Source organism: Sander lucioperca, chromosome 3, assembly GCF_008315115.2.
Source record: "Sander lucioperca isolate FBNREF2018 chromosome 3, SLUC_FBN_1.2, whole genome shotgun sequence".
Taxonomy (NCBI): domain Eukaryota; kingdom Metazoa; phylum Chordata; class Actinopteri; order Perciformes; family Percidae; genus Sander; species Sander lucioperca.
In genome coordinates, this window is record NC_050175.1 from 44332640 (window position 1) to 44350922 (window position 18283).

The following is an 18283-nucleotide window of genomic DNA, read 5'->3' on the forward strand; positions in this document are numbered from 1 at the left end:
AGAAAGAAAAGTTAAAATTCTCTGATTCCAGCTTGTTAAATGTGAATATTGTTCTAGTTTCTTCTCTCCTCTGTGACGGTAAACTGAATATCTTTGAGTTGTGGACAAAACAAGACATTTGAGGACGTCATCTTGGGCTTTTTTGGAAAACACTGATCAAACCTTTTTCACCATTTTCTGACATGTTATAGACCAAAGAACTCATCCATTAATTGAGAAGACAATCAACAGGTGATTGACATTGGAAATAATCGTTAGTTTCAGCCCTACAACTGCTACCTTACATTCACGGCCAAATATTTCCAAACAAAAAATCTGATCTTAAAAATAATGCGGTTGAAACCATTTCACCTTGCAGCACATAGAGCACAGTACAACAGTTTAATAGTGTATTACAGTGAACAGTGTATACTTGCTTGCGATGTGCTTCTGTATTAAAGTGAGTGTATTCCCATAACTTCCTTGTACCTGTGTGCGTGGGTGTGTCTCTGAGGGGCATACTGTACCTGGTCCTCCTCCCCGCCTCCCTCCTCGTCATAGTTGAGGACGTTCTCTCGGATGTCCTCCCAGCCGTCGTGGTGGGCCGAGACGTGGTAAACGCCTTCTTTCAGCCCTTTGTAGCTCCTCCAGCGAGTGTAGAGGAAAATGCCCAGCAGCAGAACTGGAGTTGAGACAAACAGTTGTGCAACGCATTAGCATTACAATTTCAATGGTCTCGCATTGCCAGACCTTCCTTCACAGCGCTGCGGAGGAGGGTCTGGCTAGTCCACACAGCAGAAAAACATGCTCTGGTTTATTGGCGTTTCTTTAAACCAATCCCAATCATCATGGGTGGCGCTAAGCGCCGGATGGAGCCACGGTGTCTCTGCAAAATAGTCTCAGGAAGGAACTTGTTTTGGTGGAACATGTGTACGTTCAAAAGTAGTTTTAGTCGTGCAACAGAAAACTCAGATTGGACAGATAGTCTAGCTAGCTGTCTGGATTTACCCTGCAGAGATCTGAGGAGCAGTTAACCACAAATAAATCATAAATCCGCCAGAGGTTAGAACGCCAACACAAAGAAAGCGGAAGGTGACAAACATCCAGCCGAAAATGAGGGACATCCGGCGGGATTTTCAGCAGCATCGCAGCAATCCCGGAAATGGAACGTCATCGATATAGACTACAATTTCAATGATCAACATGTTTCAGCCCATTAAGGCATATTGCCCCAAAGAGCGGTGCTGTTTTGGCGGATTTGGCCTTGAGCATCATTTGCCAAATAAAATGAGAGCGGAAATGTGATGAGGTGTGGGATTCAACTGATAATGATGCTTTAGTCACTCTACCCACTGCAGCTTTAACACACACTTCCTGGGAGGGGTAAGGGGGAGAAAAAGAAAAGAAAAAACGACTGAATGAAATGACGTGCAACATTTAGATTTTGTATGTTATTTTTATATTTTTGTTATATTTTGCACGCACGCACGCACACGCACGCGCACGCACGCACACACACACACACACACACACACACGCGCACGCGCACGCACACACACACACACACACACACACACACACACACACACACAGGAGGATACTTTTCCAATAAGAGAACGATTGGGTAACAACTCCTACAGTAACGCAGATAGTTTAACATAACACACATACAGCAAAGTCAGGAACACATAGAATAAGCCCTCTCTCTCTGTATGTCTCTCTCTCTCACTCACACGCATGCACACACGCACACACACACACACACACACACACACACACACACCAATCTACATGTTTCCCACTCTAGCGCTGCTGTGAACTTTTCAGATGTCTAACAAATCCCCGGAGCCTTGTCTCATCCCTATCACCTCCTGCCTTATATATTAGTTAACACTTCACAATTCCCAATTGCCCTTCCGTAATATTAACCTGCTTTACACCCACGCGCTCTGCCGTTGTTTTTTTTTCACTCTGCCTTTTGATTCAAACAACCCCCCCCCCCCGCAGAACTACAAAAGGAGAAACTTGTAGAAGAGATTTACAACCACACATCATGAATTGAGCCTAACTGAATCCTTTAATAAGTCCTACCTATTTTCAAATCTAGTTTTGCAAAGGCTGTACAGCTGCTCTTAATCACGCTTGAGAACAGCAGCATTCAAATGCCGCAAACCATTTCAACTGGCAGCACTAAAACATCCAGGCTGTTCAAAAGCTCTTGATATAAGGTAAGACTTCAACCTATTAAAGAAATCTGTTATCTTAAACAATTCAAACATATTTTAATCACTTGCTGTTGCTGTCCATACTACTCCATCAACCTCTGCTTTTTTTGGTTCTGATCCACGCGTCTTTCTCCGACGTTACCAAACCCAGCAATCAATCATGTAAGCACAGCAACAGACGGCACTCAAACTCCCTGTGAATTGATAACACCCCATTAAACAGCCCACCCTCTGACAACACTCTAAGAGTGAATTCACTCAGCCAGAAACCAGCTGCACAGTAAGGGAGGAAAAATCAATAATCATTTACTGTCAACTTGTCCCACTCGCCACATCTCCAGTGTCTGCCAGATATTATGAGATGAAATTGTTTCAAGAGATTCATTGTTTAATTTTTTTAGAGTGCCATACTGGCTTTTAATGGCAGTGAACAAGAAGGAGGAAAATGATCAAGATTATTTTTTGGGGTACGTATAGGCATTTATTTGACAGGACAGCTGAAGACATGATAGGGGAGAGAGAGGGGGAACGACATGCAGCGAAGGGCCACAGGTCGGAATTGAACCCTGGCCCATGGGTGCCCGCTCTACCAACTGAGCTATCCAAGCACCCTTTGTTCTGGTGGTAGACACGTGTGGCTGACTGCTGCAGAGAGTGGCCGTGATGTTAGAGAGGCAGTGAACTGGCAAATACAAGCTCACAGGTTCAGTCCCCTGCTACGACTGCAATGGTCCTTATTTACTGTGGGCTGCCCCGAGCTTCCCAAAGACACAAAAACAGGGTAGAGAAGCAGTTTGTCCAGCATATGACTTTTTTTCGACATACTATACAATGCCTTTTTTTATAACTTTTTTCAACATACTATACTATGACTTTTTTCAACCTACTATACTATGATGATATGAGGGTTTCAGTTTTCAAAAATTCATGAAAAAGTCATAATATAGTATGTCGAAAAAAATGTCATAGTATAGTATGTCGAAAAAAGTCATAGTATAATATGTCGAAAAAAGTCATTAAAAAGTCATAGTATAGTATGTCGAAAAAAGTCTTAGTATAGTATGTCGAAAAATTTATGAATTCATTACATATAGTATAGTATGTCCAAAAAGGCATATACAAGCCATAGTATATGTTTATAATTATTGCTTTAATGGTTTTCAGAGGTGTTCAGTGTCTTGCTGAATGACACTTAGTCATGTAGACAGGATGAGGTGGGGATTGAACCTTGTGGTTAAAGGAAAACATGCTCTGCTTCCTGGGTCACATGAGCCCAATACTTAACCACTGTACTAATGGTATAACATGCAAATGTATAAAAACAAATTCATAGTATATTATGTCGAAAAATGTCATAGTACAGTATGTCAAAAAAAAATCATAAAAAAGTCATAGTATAGTACGTCGAAAAAGTCATTAAAAAGTCGTAGTATAGTATGTCGAAATAAGTCATTAAAGTCATAGTATAGTATGTCGGAAAAAATGTCATAGTATAGTATGTCGAAAAAGTCATTAAAACATTATAGTATAGTATGTTGAAAAAACTCATGAAAAAGTCATAGTATAGTATGTCGAAAAAAGTCATGAAAAAGTCATAGTATAGTATGTCGAAAAAAGTCATTAAAAAGTCATAGTATAGTATGTCGAAAAAAAGTCATAGTATAGTATGTCGAAGAATTTATGAATTCATTACATATAGTATAGTATGTCCAAAAAGGCATATACAAGCCATAGTATATGTTTATAATTATTGCTTTAATGGTTTTCAGAGGTGTTCAGTGTAGGGCTTGCTGAAGGACACTCAATCATGTAGACAGGAGGAGGTGGGGATTGAACTGTCAACCTTGTGGTTAAAGGAAAACACACTCCGCTTCCTGGGCCACATGAGCCCAATACTTAATCACTGTACTAATGGTATAACATGCAAATGTATAAAAAAAATTCATAGTATAATATGTCGAAAAAAATAACAAAAAAGTCATAGTATAGTATGTCGAAAAGAATCATAAAAAAAGTCATAGTATAGTATGTCGAAAAAGTCATTAAAAAGTCATAGTATAATATGTTGAAAAAAGTCATTAAAAAGTCATAGTATAGTATGTCGAAAAAAGTCATTAAAAAGTCAGTATAGTATGACAAAAATGTGTTCATGAGTTCGACATTCTGTAAAATCATATAAAACAGACTTAACTTTTCTTCCAAAAATTACGTCCTTTACATTTAAAGTTTAGAAAGTAAAGCAGTATAGTAAAAAGGTACATACCATAGACTGTAAAAAAGAATTAATATTAACAGTCTACAGTACATACCCATACTATAAAAAAGGGATTGTATAGTATGCCATAAAAGAGTCATAGAATATTTGTATTTATCTAACCTTCATTTATACAGGTAATGTCATTGAGACACAGGATCTCATTCTCAAGAGACATCAGTTACAGACAGAAAAACAGATTGCAATAGTACTTACAATATTTACCAAATGTATACAATATTTAAACAAACGTGCCAAGTAGACCTAAAACACTAAAGTACTAAAAACAATAGCGGGATCAAACTGGACAGCTTTAGATCCTGCTGCAATGATTTCCAGGTTGAGGGAGCAGAAAAAGAGAAAGCCTTTTTTGCCAAGCTCTGTACGAACTGACGGGGCGTTGAAGGTAATGAAGGACTGGGAGCGTAGGCTGGGACTGCAGTGCTTGCGTGACATGCAAATGGATAAATATGTTGGCAGTAATTCAAGTATGGATTTGTAGGTGAAATTATACCAGTGCACTACGTATGGATAATGATGACCAATTGAGCAGAGAGTACAGAGTGCAATGATGGTAATTAATCTTAGTGCTCCTTGATAGACAGCGTCTATCATTTGCAGAGAGCTGGCAGTATAGAAAGTTGAAAAAAAAAAAGTCCTAGTATAGTATGTCAAACAAGTCATTAAAAAGTCATAGTATAGTATGTCAAAAAAGTCATAGTATAGTATGTTGAAAAAAGTAAGAATAGTATGTGAAAAAAATCATAAAACTTCATAATACACTATGTCCAAAAAAGTCATAGTATAGTATGTCGAAAAAATTCATGAAAAAGTCATAGTATAGTATGTCGAAAAAAGTAAGACTAGTATGTGGAAAAAATCATAAAACTTCATAGTACACTATGTCGAAAGTCATAGTATAGTATGTCGAATAAAGTCATTAAAAAGTCATAGTATAGTATGTCGAAAAAAGTCATAGTATAGTATGTCGAAAGAAATCGTGAAAATGTCATAATATAGTATATCGAAAAAGTCATTAAAAAGTCATAGTATAGTATGTCGGAAAAAATCACAGTAGTATGTTGAAAAAAGTTAGAAAAAAGTCATAGTATAGTATGTCGAAAAAATAGTCATATTCAACAATAGCAGTTATAACAACAGGAAATAAAGCATTATCTGTGTAATCATTTAGAGCTTAATTACAGATGTTTGATTTAAAGGTTGATTTTCCGTGGTCCAGATGGTTCATAATAATTCAACCATGATACATTTAGCTGTTACTTTTCCAGCTTGAATCTCTTGGGTCGTTTTCTTTCCATCCCATGAAGTCGTAAAAAGTCATAGTATAAATGTCGAAAAAAGTTATAGAATAGTATGTCTAAAAAGTTATACTGGCAGCCAACTTGGATTGGATGTCTTATGGTCCTTTATGGTATGCACTAGCTGTGTTAGAAGTGTCATGCTTCTCTCCTAAAATGCACAATTGTTATATTATGAGAGCTTAGCCGCTGTGCGTCTTGTGTTTATATAGATTGTGGCATTTAACAGAGTTGTTTATTTATGTACTTATTGAACTGACTGAAAAAGCTACGGTCTAACACCGCAATTTTGTACTATGTGTCTTTTTTACGTTTTTAAGTATTTTTTAACATTACTGATTTTGCTTTACCAGACTTTAATTGATTTATCCTGATTCTCCCGTGTAAAGCACATTGTAACTCTGTTTTGAAACTTGCTGCATACATAAAATGCATTAATATTAATACATCAAAATGTACTGTATAGCTCCAGAATCTTGAAACCCCTAGTTGTACAGAGGGTACCCTGCATGTATCTGTTTCAGAGTGGTTGGCACTCAACTGATTAGGTTAGAAATCAAGTTCTGGTATAACATACATGTAATACCAGAGGCTACGTGGATGTGCAAACAAGCAACACACTTCACATGGACTCCATTAAGACTTTCTTTTTCTAACTTGGGTAAGAAACTATACAGAAATAAATAGCCAGGATGTGATGTGGAGAGAGACACACAAATAAATCTGATCTTGAGCTGCGGTGAGGACAACTGTACTATACTGCATGGATCAATATCCTCTCTGCATTAGGGCTTAGGCATATACTGTATGAGGGGGGAATACAGCCTATAGTGAAGGGAAGAAACTGCAAATATAACAGGTTACTGCTTGGTGTAAGGCGATGGAGTTTAAGTCTTTATGTGTTTACACCCCACTCCCATCTGCAATGTGTGTGTGTGTGTGTGTGTGTGTGTGTGTGTGTGTGTGAATATGTGCGTGCGTGCGTGTGTGTGTGTGTATATATGAAGACGTGGCTAGTGTGAGCTCCATGGGGACTTCCAAGGAAGCTGGAGGTCAGGGCGTACAAGATGAATCTGCTCTGTTCAAAGGCCCTCTCCAGAGGGCCAACAGTGAAATGGAGAATTTGATCGGCATTGTATGTGTGTGTGTGTGTGTGTGTGTGTGTGTGTGTGTGTGTGTGTGTGTGTGTGTGTGTGTGTGTGTGTGCGTGTGCGTGCAAGTGAGCCTGAAAAGAAAGATTATGTGTTTATTTGTTTACACTGCCCTCCAAGGTCCAGTGGTCTCTTCGACCATCAACTCCTTATTTCTATTTTTTTTTATTTTTAACTTTCTCACTCTCTCTGCTTAACTCGCCCTCCTGCCTTATACTTACCTTCCTTCTCACCCTTCATATTTTTATCTGCTTTTAACAACAATGGTAATGCCAAGATAAGTCAAATCCCTGAGCTAGCCTCATTCTGGACCTCCAGCTGGTGCCTTGAGCTGTCTGCACCACACTATACGTATTTAACAAAATCTCACCCAAACCAGTTCATATCCAAATGTCATTGCCACAGTCCTAAAAAGCACTGGAACTGTTTGAAATGAACTGATTTTTAAGGAACCGACCCCCACTTCCCAATGACCTTTGCAAGCATTGTTAACTATGAACAGGGAAATGTCTTAAAACATATAAAAGACAGGTGTGATGTGCAGAGGCCTCTTAAAGCATCCAAGACTGCCCATTTATTTAACAGCGGATGCACAGTGAGACGTTAGCGCCTGGCATCTGATGAGCAGGGAAATCCATTGCACCTTAAGCACTTCAAATGCTGCTGAATGAATGAGTGTGAGTGTGTGTGTGTGTGTGTGTGTGTGGGGGTATGTAATGGGATTTCCATTCAGACAATCAATATCCGAGCTGCCCTGCAATGAGATCAGTGTCTATGAGTACATCAACACAAGTCAATACTATAGTATGGATTTTAGCCTCATCAAACTATAATTCTGTTTATTGCAGCCATCTGTCTATACGGGCTCGCTTTATCACTGCTCTTTTTTTCGTGCCATTGTTAGAAGATTTTTAAGGCCAGTACCAATATGTTGCTGCTGATAACCTGTTTTAGGTGTAATGAGGTTTTCATTGGTTCCTAGCTTCAAATGACTGCGTCTGCGGGAAAATGATAGAGTTGAACTACTTAAAGCTGTTCAGGAACACAAACTACCATTCAATTGTAGTCTTCCCACACACACTATTTCAATAAAAAAAAAGTAAGTAAATGTGTCCCCAAAGTTTTTTCTCCATGGAAACCTAATACAATAATTAATCCAAGGACAATATCTGTCCAATATATCAGTTTGGTCCACATCTGTTCTCTAGCTTTCGCTCTATTGTTTTGTCAAGGTAGCTGTGCTTAGTGTCCCTTTCTATCTTTTCCACTCTCCATTAGTCTCACTATCGATCCCTCTTGTTAAGGTAGTCTCAATAGTGTCACGCTTCAATCTACTTGTACCTCAGCTACGCTCTCTTACAAAGTATGAACAGACCTTCACCCTGACTACACACCACACCCAGGGACATTTTGAACGATAGCATACAAACAGGCAGGGAAAGTTATGGTGATCTTTCGCAGTGCAGACGTGAGGTACCAACATAGATACATTTCTTTTACTTCACAAAGTGCTTTTAATCCTGTGTGTGTTTTCCCTATATACCACACATCAGCATGCGTCTCGGATCACTGAACTTCCTTTTATCGAGTTCAATTGTAAATTCACCTCTTAGGGCATGTGGAATTTCAGATCGTCCAGAGCAGCTACGGAGGTGTTCAGAAATGCATTTAGCCACATCACTTTTAAAATATAAATGCAACGGGTGTCCATTCCACAAACAGTAACTGCAGAGATGAACGGACGTAAAAGTTGTGCACTGTGAAGTTAAAACTCGATCTGTTCTTACAGTATAGCTGCTGTAATCAACATTGTTATTACTTATTTATAATTATTTTTTGGGCATTGTTGGCCTTTATTTGATAGGACTCGCATGCAGCAAAGGGCCACGGGTTGGACTCGAACCCTGGGCTGCTGCAGTGAGGACTAAGCCTTAGTTCAGGGGTGCACACTCAACTAGGTGAGCTACCAGGGAGCCCCGTTATTTTTTATTTGTTTAAATATGAATCAAATGTATAATGTGTATGGGTTGCTTGAAGTGACAAGCCTACAAAGAATTATCACAGACTTTTAGCATTTAGCGTTTTAGCATCTACCAGCTAATTGTTTTGGTTTTACGGCCCCCGACTTTACTGTTTGGGTCACCCTCATTGTTCTCATCATTGTCATTTCCAGCAGCAGCAGGCAGCTGTTTTCAGAAAAAAATAAAATAAATAAACCCTCTGTACTGTATGCTACCTGCCAAGTACCCAATGACAAACAGACACGTTAGCAACTAACTAGTTGAGAAAGTGAGGCATTTAGCAGCTAAAAAGCAACATATATTTCCTTCAGAAGTTGGTAGAGACCAAAATCAGAGCCAAAAGGAGAGTGAATATTTGGCTTCCATTTGTAAGATGGTCAGAAACACAACTCTAAATGAATACTAATTCTACATCTGATGGATGTGTAAATACCCAACAGTTTTCACAAATTTTATTATAGTATTTTTTTTGTCAGGTTAAAGGGAGATATCCAGGGTGTGATTTTCTGGAGGTGATGCGTAGGATTTCCTCCTTTCTGGTCTATATACAGTATCCCTGCCTCTGCTGAATTATTTTCATGACAAAATGTATCCCCCCCTCAAAGTGATCAATGCTACTTCACCAATACAACATATATTATATACCTAAAATAGAAGTGTTTTAAACCAAGAAAAGCGCTGTACCCTACCGTGAAAACACAGTGCTATAGAACGATAAAATCCAAGCGGCAGTTGCTGGTTGTATTTAGCCACTACAGAGCTCAGGGGGACCGCCTACCAGCAGCAGTTGTTTAGCCCCCAATAGGTGACTGTGAGCCAGGTATAGGCACCGCCAGATGACGGCCCTTTCAGGGGCCATAGTAGTGGAGTTTAGCCAGAAAAAGTGAGCGTCAAAGAGCAATGACAGGCAACAAAATTACTCAGAATAAAGATCAGGTTTTGGATATAAACACTCCCAAGGAAAGAACACGCGTTTCCTGGGTGAAAGTATTTTGTTTTGGCCGCGAAGTGAACTCCGCTCGCTTGAAAGCGCTGTGTTTTATGTTGACACCACGTTGTGCTACTTCATTTTGAGATTATTTTCCATTGGATATTGAATTCATAAGTAAGTGTCTTGGCATGGCTGGCCGAGTGGCAATATATCCATGGTATTAAAATCGGGATTTAATTCTTGCAGGTTTTGTTTTGTTTTGCATGATCAATAAACCCCGCTTTTTGTTCACAAATCGAACCCTGGAGATATCAACTTTTAAAGGTGTAAGGTTTCAATGTTAAACGTGTTATTCTATAAAATGATTCCAAGCCCTAAAGTAATAAAGCCAATTATTCAGACAACCACATCCGTATGTACAGCCAATTTAGAGTCTCCATTCCACTTAGCCTACATGTCAGTAGACTGATGTTCCCTTGTTGAAGGATACTGGATGCGTTAGTATGAGGCAATAAGGCAAAGGGTCAGAACATGTATCTTCCGAAACGCCTCACAGTGACTCAATAACTGTGAATGCATACAAACTTCACCTTCTTCGCACAGACAAAGCACACTTCCCTATCAGGCTAATTATCATTGACTTACATTGTTCGGGTGGATCATAATGTACTCACGTCTTCCTCAGCAGTACATCTAGCTCCACATGGCTTAAGTAGGCATTAATGCTCTTTCGGCTAGAGAGATTTGGGTGTTCTGCAGAATATGAAGAAGGCTCTGGTGGAAGACTCAATAAGGGGCTCTCTATGCTGTGTTTAGTCAAGATTAAAATGGGTCTGGGCCCTGAGCATGCTTGCTACTGTTTGGAGCACTTACACTGCAAAGATTGACTTTAATCATTTAAGTATAATTGACTGTGTTTTGCTTTTAGGCATTGTAAACTTATTTTCTTCATCTTGATGCCACCGTTTCAGGCAGATATGACATGAAAAACAGATTGCAAATTAAAATGGGAGAAACCTAAACAAACATTGTAAAAGTACACTTAATCAAGTACTGTACTTAAGTCGAAAAATTGAGGTAGGCCTACTTGTACTTTACTTGAGTCTTTTCTTTTCATGCCACTTCCTACTTCTACTCTGCTACATTTCAGAGAGAAATATTGTACTTTTTACTACACAAACCGTGATGTCTCACTAAATTTAAATTTCCCTTCCATGTGAAAGAATAAAAAATGTGTTTGCATTACTATCATTTACTCACAGCAGTTCTATATGTTGCAATAAAATAGATGCATCAAAACCTCTGTATTGTGCAGGAACAATTCCTGATAGTTCCAGTAATACAGGCGAGTATGTCATGATGAAGGCTAGGCGGTGCATGTAAAGAAATTATATTTACACACAGCTACAAACACGTAGAAACCAAAGTAAGCAGAATGAATGAATTCCCATCGTTGAGTACCAAATCAATATTCAAGCTACATGAATCATTCACCTTTCACACACATTCATACACGGTTGGCGGGGTTGCCGTACAAGGTGCCATCTGCTCATCAGATAAACATTCACACACATTCGCAAATACGCTCCGATGGCGCAACATCGGGAACATCGAGGAATTCGGGGGTCAGCGTCTTGTCCAAGGACACTTCGACATGGAACTGCAGGGTCAGGGATTGAACCACCTGAGCCACAGCCGTCCCACAATATCAGGTCTAATTCCAGGTAGTTCCACCAAATTTTATCAGCTTCACTTGTGGACTAAACATATGTCATGGGTTCCAAAGCGCATATATATATATATATATATATATATATATATATATATATATATATATATACACGGCATGCATGAGCCTTTAATTGTGAGATTCTGACTACACTGCGATCGACATGAGGGAATCGGTTAGACCGTTTCTCTGAAACACAGTCAACTCACGTTCGTAGTGTGTTGTTTCTTTCTTTCGCCATCCATCTTTGGCTGAAAACACTCTGAAGAAAGTGGCTTGCTGAAGCTATGTTAAGTAGAGTAGAGAATGTTAGAGCACATTAACTCAATAGCCAAGTTTCACTTTGCTTTTTGGATGTTGATTACATACAGTCAATCTGCAGCAGTTTGTCATTCCAACCAACCAAAAACAACAGCACCAACTACAAGCGAAAAGTCTGCTACCTGATTGCTTAGTACATAAAAAAAGAGATATGTTCATTTCAAACAGAAAATTGCACCAGCAATTAGAACCAACCCTAGTCAAAAGGAATGGGAAGGATGAAAAAGTGATGTCTCTCATCCGTCTCAAAGTCAACTTACTATTTTTGAATTCTGCGGCTCTCCATCAGCTGCCTATTTTATGTAAATACAACTTAGTTTGAATCTCTCTCATGTGATGTGCTATACTAACTGTTCAATCGTCCTCCAAACTGTCAACAATGCAACAAAGATAACCTTGGAAACATCTTCACTTTGAAGGACTTTGGTGTGATAGAATCAATGCAGCAATCATTGAACTGACTGCTTAGCTCCTCTGGGAGAGGAGATTGTATGGATATAGTATGTGACTAACTGATATCCTTCTTTAATCCCCGCGCTCAGAGTCTGTATGACTGATTAAGGCCCCACAAAACCCCCATAGAGGTGATCATCACAAATTAACCACAAATACTTTTAAATCAGATCATTTTAAAAATGACACCAAAGGTTTACAGAAATATTTTCTACTGTCTTAATATAAGTAACTGAGTTACTGGTTCACGTTACACCTATACATCTATTATAATTCACACTATGCTTTTCTTAGTTTTCATGTTGGCTTATGTTTTGTCTTTAGGATTTTGCAACAGACAACTCTTAAATGTCAGATGCTTGAGCTGTCTCTTATATGCACATACAAGTGATAGATATACATATAACATATAATACATAATATAAATAGAAAGATAGATAGATAGATAGATAGATAGATAGATAGATTAGATTAGATTCCTGTTGTCCAATCCATTTGACAAACTGCAAGAGAGGAATGTGTTGACAGCTACAACAAAGTGCAGCTAAAGGGCTTAACAGAAAACAACAAAGCCCCTCTCTGCTATGTAAGAAACAAACAAAATTGAAACTTTCTATTTTAGGTTTTCAATTTCATTTCCAAATTTTAAAATGCAATTTCATCATCTTCATCTTCAATTTTGAAATGAAATGTAGCTTCCCTCTTTTTTATTAGGGTCGGACTATAAATAGTGGTTGTGTTAAAGAATTTATTTTTATTTTTTCTTTAATTTTGGCTTATATCATTCTCACAGATTAGTTAAAATAAATAAACCGTGATGTCTCATTAAATTTAAATTTCTCTTCCATGTGAAAGAATAAAAAAGGTGTTTGCATTACTATCATTTTCTCACAGCAGTTCTTTATGTTGCAATAAAATAGATGCATCAAAACCTCTGTATTGTGCAGGAACAATTCCTGATGGTTCCAGTAATACAGGCGAGTATGTCATGATGAAGGCGAGGCGGTGCATGTAAAGAAATTATATTTACACACAGCTACAAACACGTAGAAACCAAAGTAAGCAGAATGAATGAATTCCCATCGTTGAGTACCAAATCAATATTCAAGCTACATGATACATTCAGAGGGCTAGGTTATTAATCATTAATATTGTCAAGAAATAGCCGATTGACTAGGTGTGAGAGTTGTGCTGACATTTCTCAACCAGAAACTTTGCTCTGAACTCACAGCTCCCAATGGAGCACACTGGGGATTGTCAGTGGGTCAGCACTGCCAGCCTCCCACTTCCATCAATGGAGGAGTAACAGTAACAGAACAACTCCAAGACTTTTCTTTGGATGAAACTATTCAGACCAGGGGCATCAACTCAACTATATTAATCAGAAATGGCAAAGTCACTGCAGGTAATGTAAAATGCCAGGTTTTAAAATGGGGGGAACCCTGGTAGCTCACCAGGTAGAGCGCGTACCGCTAAGGTTGAGTCCTTACCGAGTGGCCGGGTCCGGCCCAGGGACCTTTCCATCACTGTCTCTCCCCTGCTTTTCCTGTCTCTATCACTATCAAATAAAGCAGAAATGCCAAATAAAACATCTAAAAAAAGGTTTTAAAATGATATTTGGAAAAGCAAGAGAAACGACTGAAAACAGAAAATAAGCATTACGTATGAGGTAACCTCAGTCCTTAATGTTCCCTAAGGTTGTTTTCAACAATGATAGCAACCATATCACTTCTATACAAGGTTAGTAGAATACAGCTGCTACTAATATCTATATCTAGTCTGAAAAAAAAAAAAAAAATATATATATATATATATATATATGGTATCAGGTCTGCCAATACACAAGTTCAAATATCGGAATCAGTTCACGCAGGAAAAAATGGTATCGGAACATCTCTAAAAAAATGTACATGCAAAGGCAATCATGCCATCATATACATGGCTAAGATATGGTAATTGCCAAATGTTGCTGCATTAAACCCCACTGTATATAACCTCACTTTTCAAAATTGACCATATAACACTATATAAGAAGTGTAGTATTATTATATTATTAGAAGTATAAGAAGAAAGAGAATGAGCTAATATGAATTCCGCTCCACAGCAAATTTTGTCTTTAATCTTCACCCGTCATAACATTTTCAAAAGAACACCCTTCTTTTCATCAGCATCACATTAGGAGAGTTGCTGCCCTTCTTTTGTTCTTGCTATTCAAACATTTGGAGTCAAGACAAGCAATATTGGCTGAAGGCATACAAAAAAAAAGTCTCTCTTGCTGCTGCTTAAATTTTCAGAGTGAGGAGCGCTTGACCGATCGAGCGTGGAATGCTATACCGATTGAAATAACTACCAAAGCCCCTGGAGCATTGATCTCAATTTCTGCAGGTTTGGGTAAACAGCACCTTATACGCTTACAAATCAAGTAATTAACACTTAAAACAGAACTGAGCCTCGGCAGCATCAAGGTTGGATGTCGCATTTAATATGAGCCCCAAAAGCAAAGTTTGAAGAGAGATACTGTGGAATGAAGGTGAGAAGAAAAGAAGGAGAAATGATCATTTGAACAGTGTCAGTCTGGTCTCAGGGTGGGAAAAAGGAGGTGCCCTTTGAATCACCAATGAGACAAGCAGACATGGCCAGCAGCAGTGTGACATTGACACCATCCTTCTCAGCACTACATCTCCCCCGCTTCCCCCTTCTCTCAATGTGTTGCTGCCTCCGCTTTGTAATCTTTTCATCTCCCTCTTGTTTTCTTCTGGTATGGTGCTGTGTCCTGTTTTATTCTGTTCTTCTCTGATCTGTTTTCTTCTCTAGTACTGTGCTCTGTCTCAAACTACTCTTTACTGTTCTGCTGTGTTGCTCTCAATTAAACAAGAGGAGCATGTCATCGTACTGACAACTCATTCTCTGTGCACAGCTGCGCCCGAGGCGCGTTCTCAGCAGAAGATCCTTTAGGAATAGGAACACAGAGCTTAAGGTAGAGGCAGATGAATATTCAACAAGCAAAATGGCAAAATGTGGGTTTCAATCATAGACAGTCAGTCCAAAGTGTTGCAGTCAATCAACAAACAGGCCAAAGGAAATTCTTGCACAGTACTGGAGCAGAAGTTAAGTAGCTATTCCAAACCTTTCGGTGAGGAAAGCCTGACTATAGTGAAAACTATGGTCAGTTCATTACTGGCTTGAAGCTACGTGATGCAGTTCATCTTCAAAGAGACTTGCCAAATGAATATCAGTCTTTTTTATAGGTCTCCAAACAAACAAAGAGCCAACACTGGCAAAGTTGTTGTTTTAGTACTAGAAGTCGATCTTGAGCCTGGAAGATAGCTCAGGGCTTGTGCCCTTTTTTATCCATAAAAAAACATGTGAGGGAAGAGATGGAGGAGCAACCCATTTGGGAGGGCATGTTTTGAATTTTTTTGGCAGCCAGTGGAATTGATTCTGAGTGTGTCTAGCAAGGTCATCATCAAATTGTGAGACGTTGAAGATATAGAGCAGAAAAAGGAGTGGGCTGAGAACTGCACCTTGCGGGACACCGGCTTCGGGAGTGAAAGGGGTGGAGAGGGAAGCTGAAACCTTGATCTTTATTTGTCGGTTGTGGAGGAAGCTCGGAATTATAGTTTTTTGTCATGTAGTCTGTAGAATAATCCGTTGTGCCATATCTTGTCAAAAGTGTTTTCTATGTGAAAGAATAATGCTGTGGTAAATTCTTTCTTGGTGAAACTGCAGGTGATTCTGAGTAGGGCTGAACGATTTTTGAAAATAATCTAATTGCGATTTTTTTCCCAAATATTGCGATTGTGATTCGATATTCGATTATTTTTTTAAGCTCTTTGTCTTGTGTAATAGTCAACAAAGACAAACAATAAATCATTTTATAGTATGAACAACACACAATTACACACTAGACAGTTAAATAAGTAAAAATATAGTATATATATCTATATATAGATATATATATATACACACACACACACACACACACACACAACAGTGTATTTTTTTTACAGTGCACAGAGAGGAGCTGCCTCCAGCCCCTCCCCCTCGTGAAGTTGCGTGCTGCCGTGTGCACTTGTTCAGAGAGGCTATCGTTACGTTAGCATGTTGCTGGTGTTCTTGCTGTGGGATTAACTGTACTAATAAAACTGTTGAAACCCCGCGGACACGCTGCTGTGAAAGCTCCCCGAACGTCATTTATCAGATTCTGGTTGTTACCCCTCTCAGTGGCAGCTCCTCCACTCATATCTTTATAACGGAGCTAGCTAACTGCTAACTGGAGCTAACCGGAGCTAACCGCTAATCAGAGCTAATCGTTGCCAACCGAGCCTTGAGTTCTGTGTGCCTGTATCCATTAACTGCATGTATGGACTCGAGCCCAAATAAAACCCTTCATTTTATTAAAATGGCTGTAAAAGTTTTAACTCAGAGTTGTTTGAATGACAGAAATCTGCTCAAGGTACGATGTAGCGTTAGCGTGCTAAGTTGATGCTTTCTCTGCGGAGTGCAGACTGATTTGCTATCGCGAGTCATGTGACCAAATCGCAGCCTTTGCGATTAGGAAATCGCATTTTAACATATCGCGATATTATCGCAAATGCAATTAATCGTTCAGCCCTAATTCTGAGGATGTTGTCTGTGGTGCTATTTTTGCGGAAGCCTGCTTGATAAATACCGAGGAGTCACTTGTTCTCTGTCAATTGTGTGAGGTGTGCAGTGAAGGTGTGTTCAAACAGTTTTTCCAATGTGGCTGATGGGTCTCTAGCTGGTGGGGTGTTTTGGATTTTTGCTAGGTTTATGGATCGTTGTGACTATGGCTTTTTCAGGACAAGGGGAAGTGACTGGTAGTGAGGCAGGTGGTGAAGAGGAGGGTGATTGGTTGTGTCATTCGGTGGCAAGTGGCAACCTCCAGTGCTGAAAAATTAAGCCAATGCAGAAGTGCCAAAAATGGCAGATCCTCGAGTGGCCACTTGAGGCTGGCTCCAACAGGGAGTCAATCCCCAAAGGGGGCACATGTTAAAATGCCCAACTTTACAGCAGAATTAAAATGGTTTTGGTCTCTTAAGTTCCCCCTTCATGACAACTGTTCCAGGGTAAATTTTGTTTTATAACTCACCGTTTAAGTTACATTTAGGCTTAGAGTTCTGCATAATTAAGGGTGTGCTGCTTTGAATGACAGGTGGCTGCTGTCACAGGAGGCGAGCATAGACTGTAGGCTTCATTCACCCCGCCTTTGCTCCATCCTTGCTACACCTTTTGCCCATATTTGGATTGCTGACATCAGGCACTGCCAAGATGGATACCAGCGCCACCAAGAACTGCTTACTTTGAGCTTCATTTTGGCTCTTTCTTTTAGGATTAAAAACCATTTAAGATACACTCCTCAAACGCATTAAGGCACCCACTACACCCCAAGTTTTACCGTAACTCACAGTTTACGTTTAATAAATGTGCACAAAACATTATGTGGCTGTAGTGAGAGATAAAGCTAAAAGGAGAACCAACGTATGTTGTCAGATTGGTGTTAGTCTGAGTGTGATAACATTGTCCCCAGGGTCTTGCTATACCCACACACAACAAGCCTCTAGGGGTAAAGTAAGGCACTAATTATCAAACCAAAGTACATCATTAAAAACATCTGGAACACTATCATCATAGTGTGTGTGTGTGTGTGTGTGTGTGTGTGTGTGTGTGTGAGAGAGAGAGAGAGAGAGAGAGAGAGAGAGAGAGAGAGAGAGAGAGAGAGAGAGAGAGAGAGATTCACATTTTGTTAGGTCTAGATTTCAGGTCGGTGCTACACTCTAACACGTTATTTTTAGGGCTGTCAAAATAACGCGTTAATTTCGATTAATTAATCTGAGAAAAAATAATGCGTTAAAAAAAATAACGCAGATTAACGCAGA

The 18283-nt window shown here is 39.2% G+C and overlaps 2 protein-coding genes across 4 annotated transcripts in view; one reads left to right on the forward strand and one right to left on the reverse strand.

The window, feature by feature from the left end:
- dpy19l3 (dpy-19 like C-mannosyltransferase 3) overlaps positions 1-18283 on the forward strand; it is a 616246-nt gene that overhangs the window by 82983 nt on the left and 514980 nt on the right. The window lies entirely within an intron of this gene.
- The window catches only part of si:ch211-186j3.6 (neural-cadherin), a 369843-nt gene that overhangs the window by 3493 nt on the left and 348067 nt on the right, over positions 1-18283 (reverse strand). For both annotated transcript variants that reach the window (XM_031290668.2, XM_035999800.1), the window contains exon 36: positions 507-661. In XM_031290668.2, coding sequence (XP_031146528.2) covers positions 507-661 — 155 coding nt within the window. The remainder of the gene's footprint in view (positions 1-506; positions 662-18283) is intronic.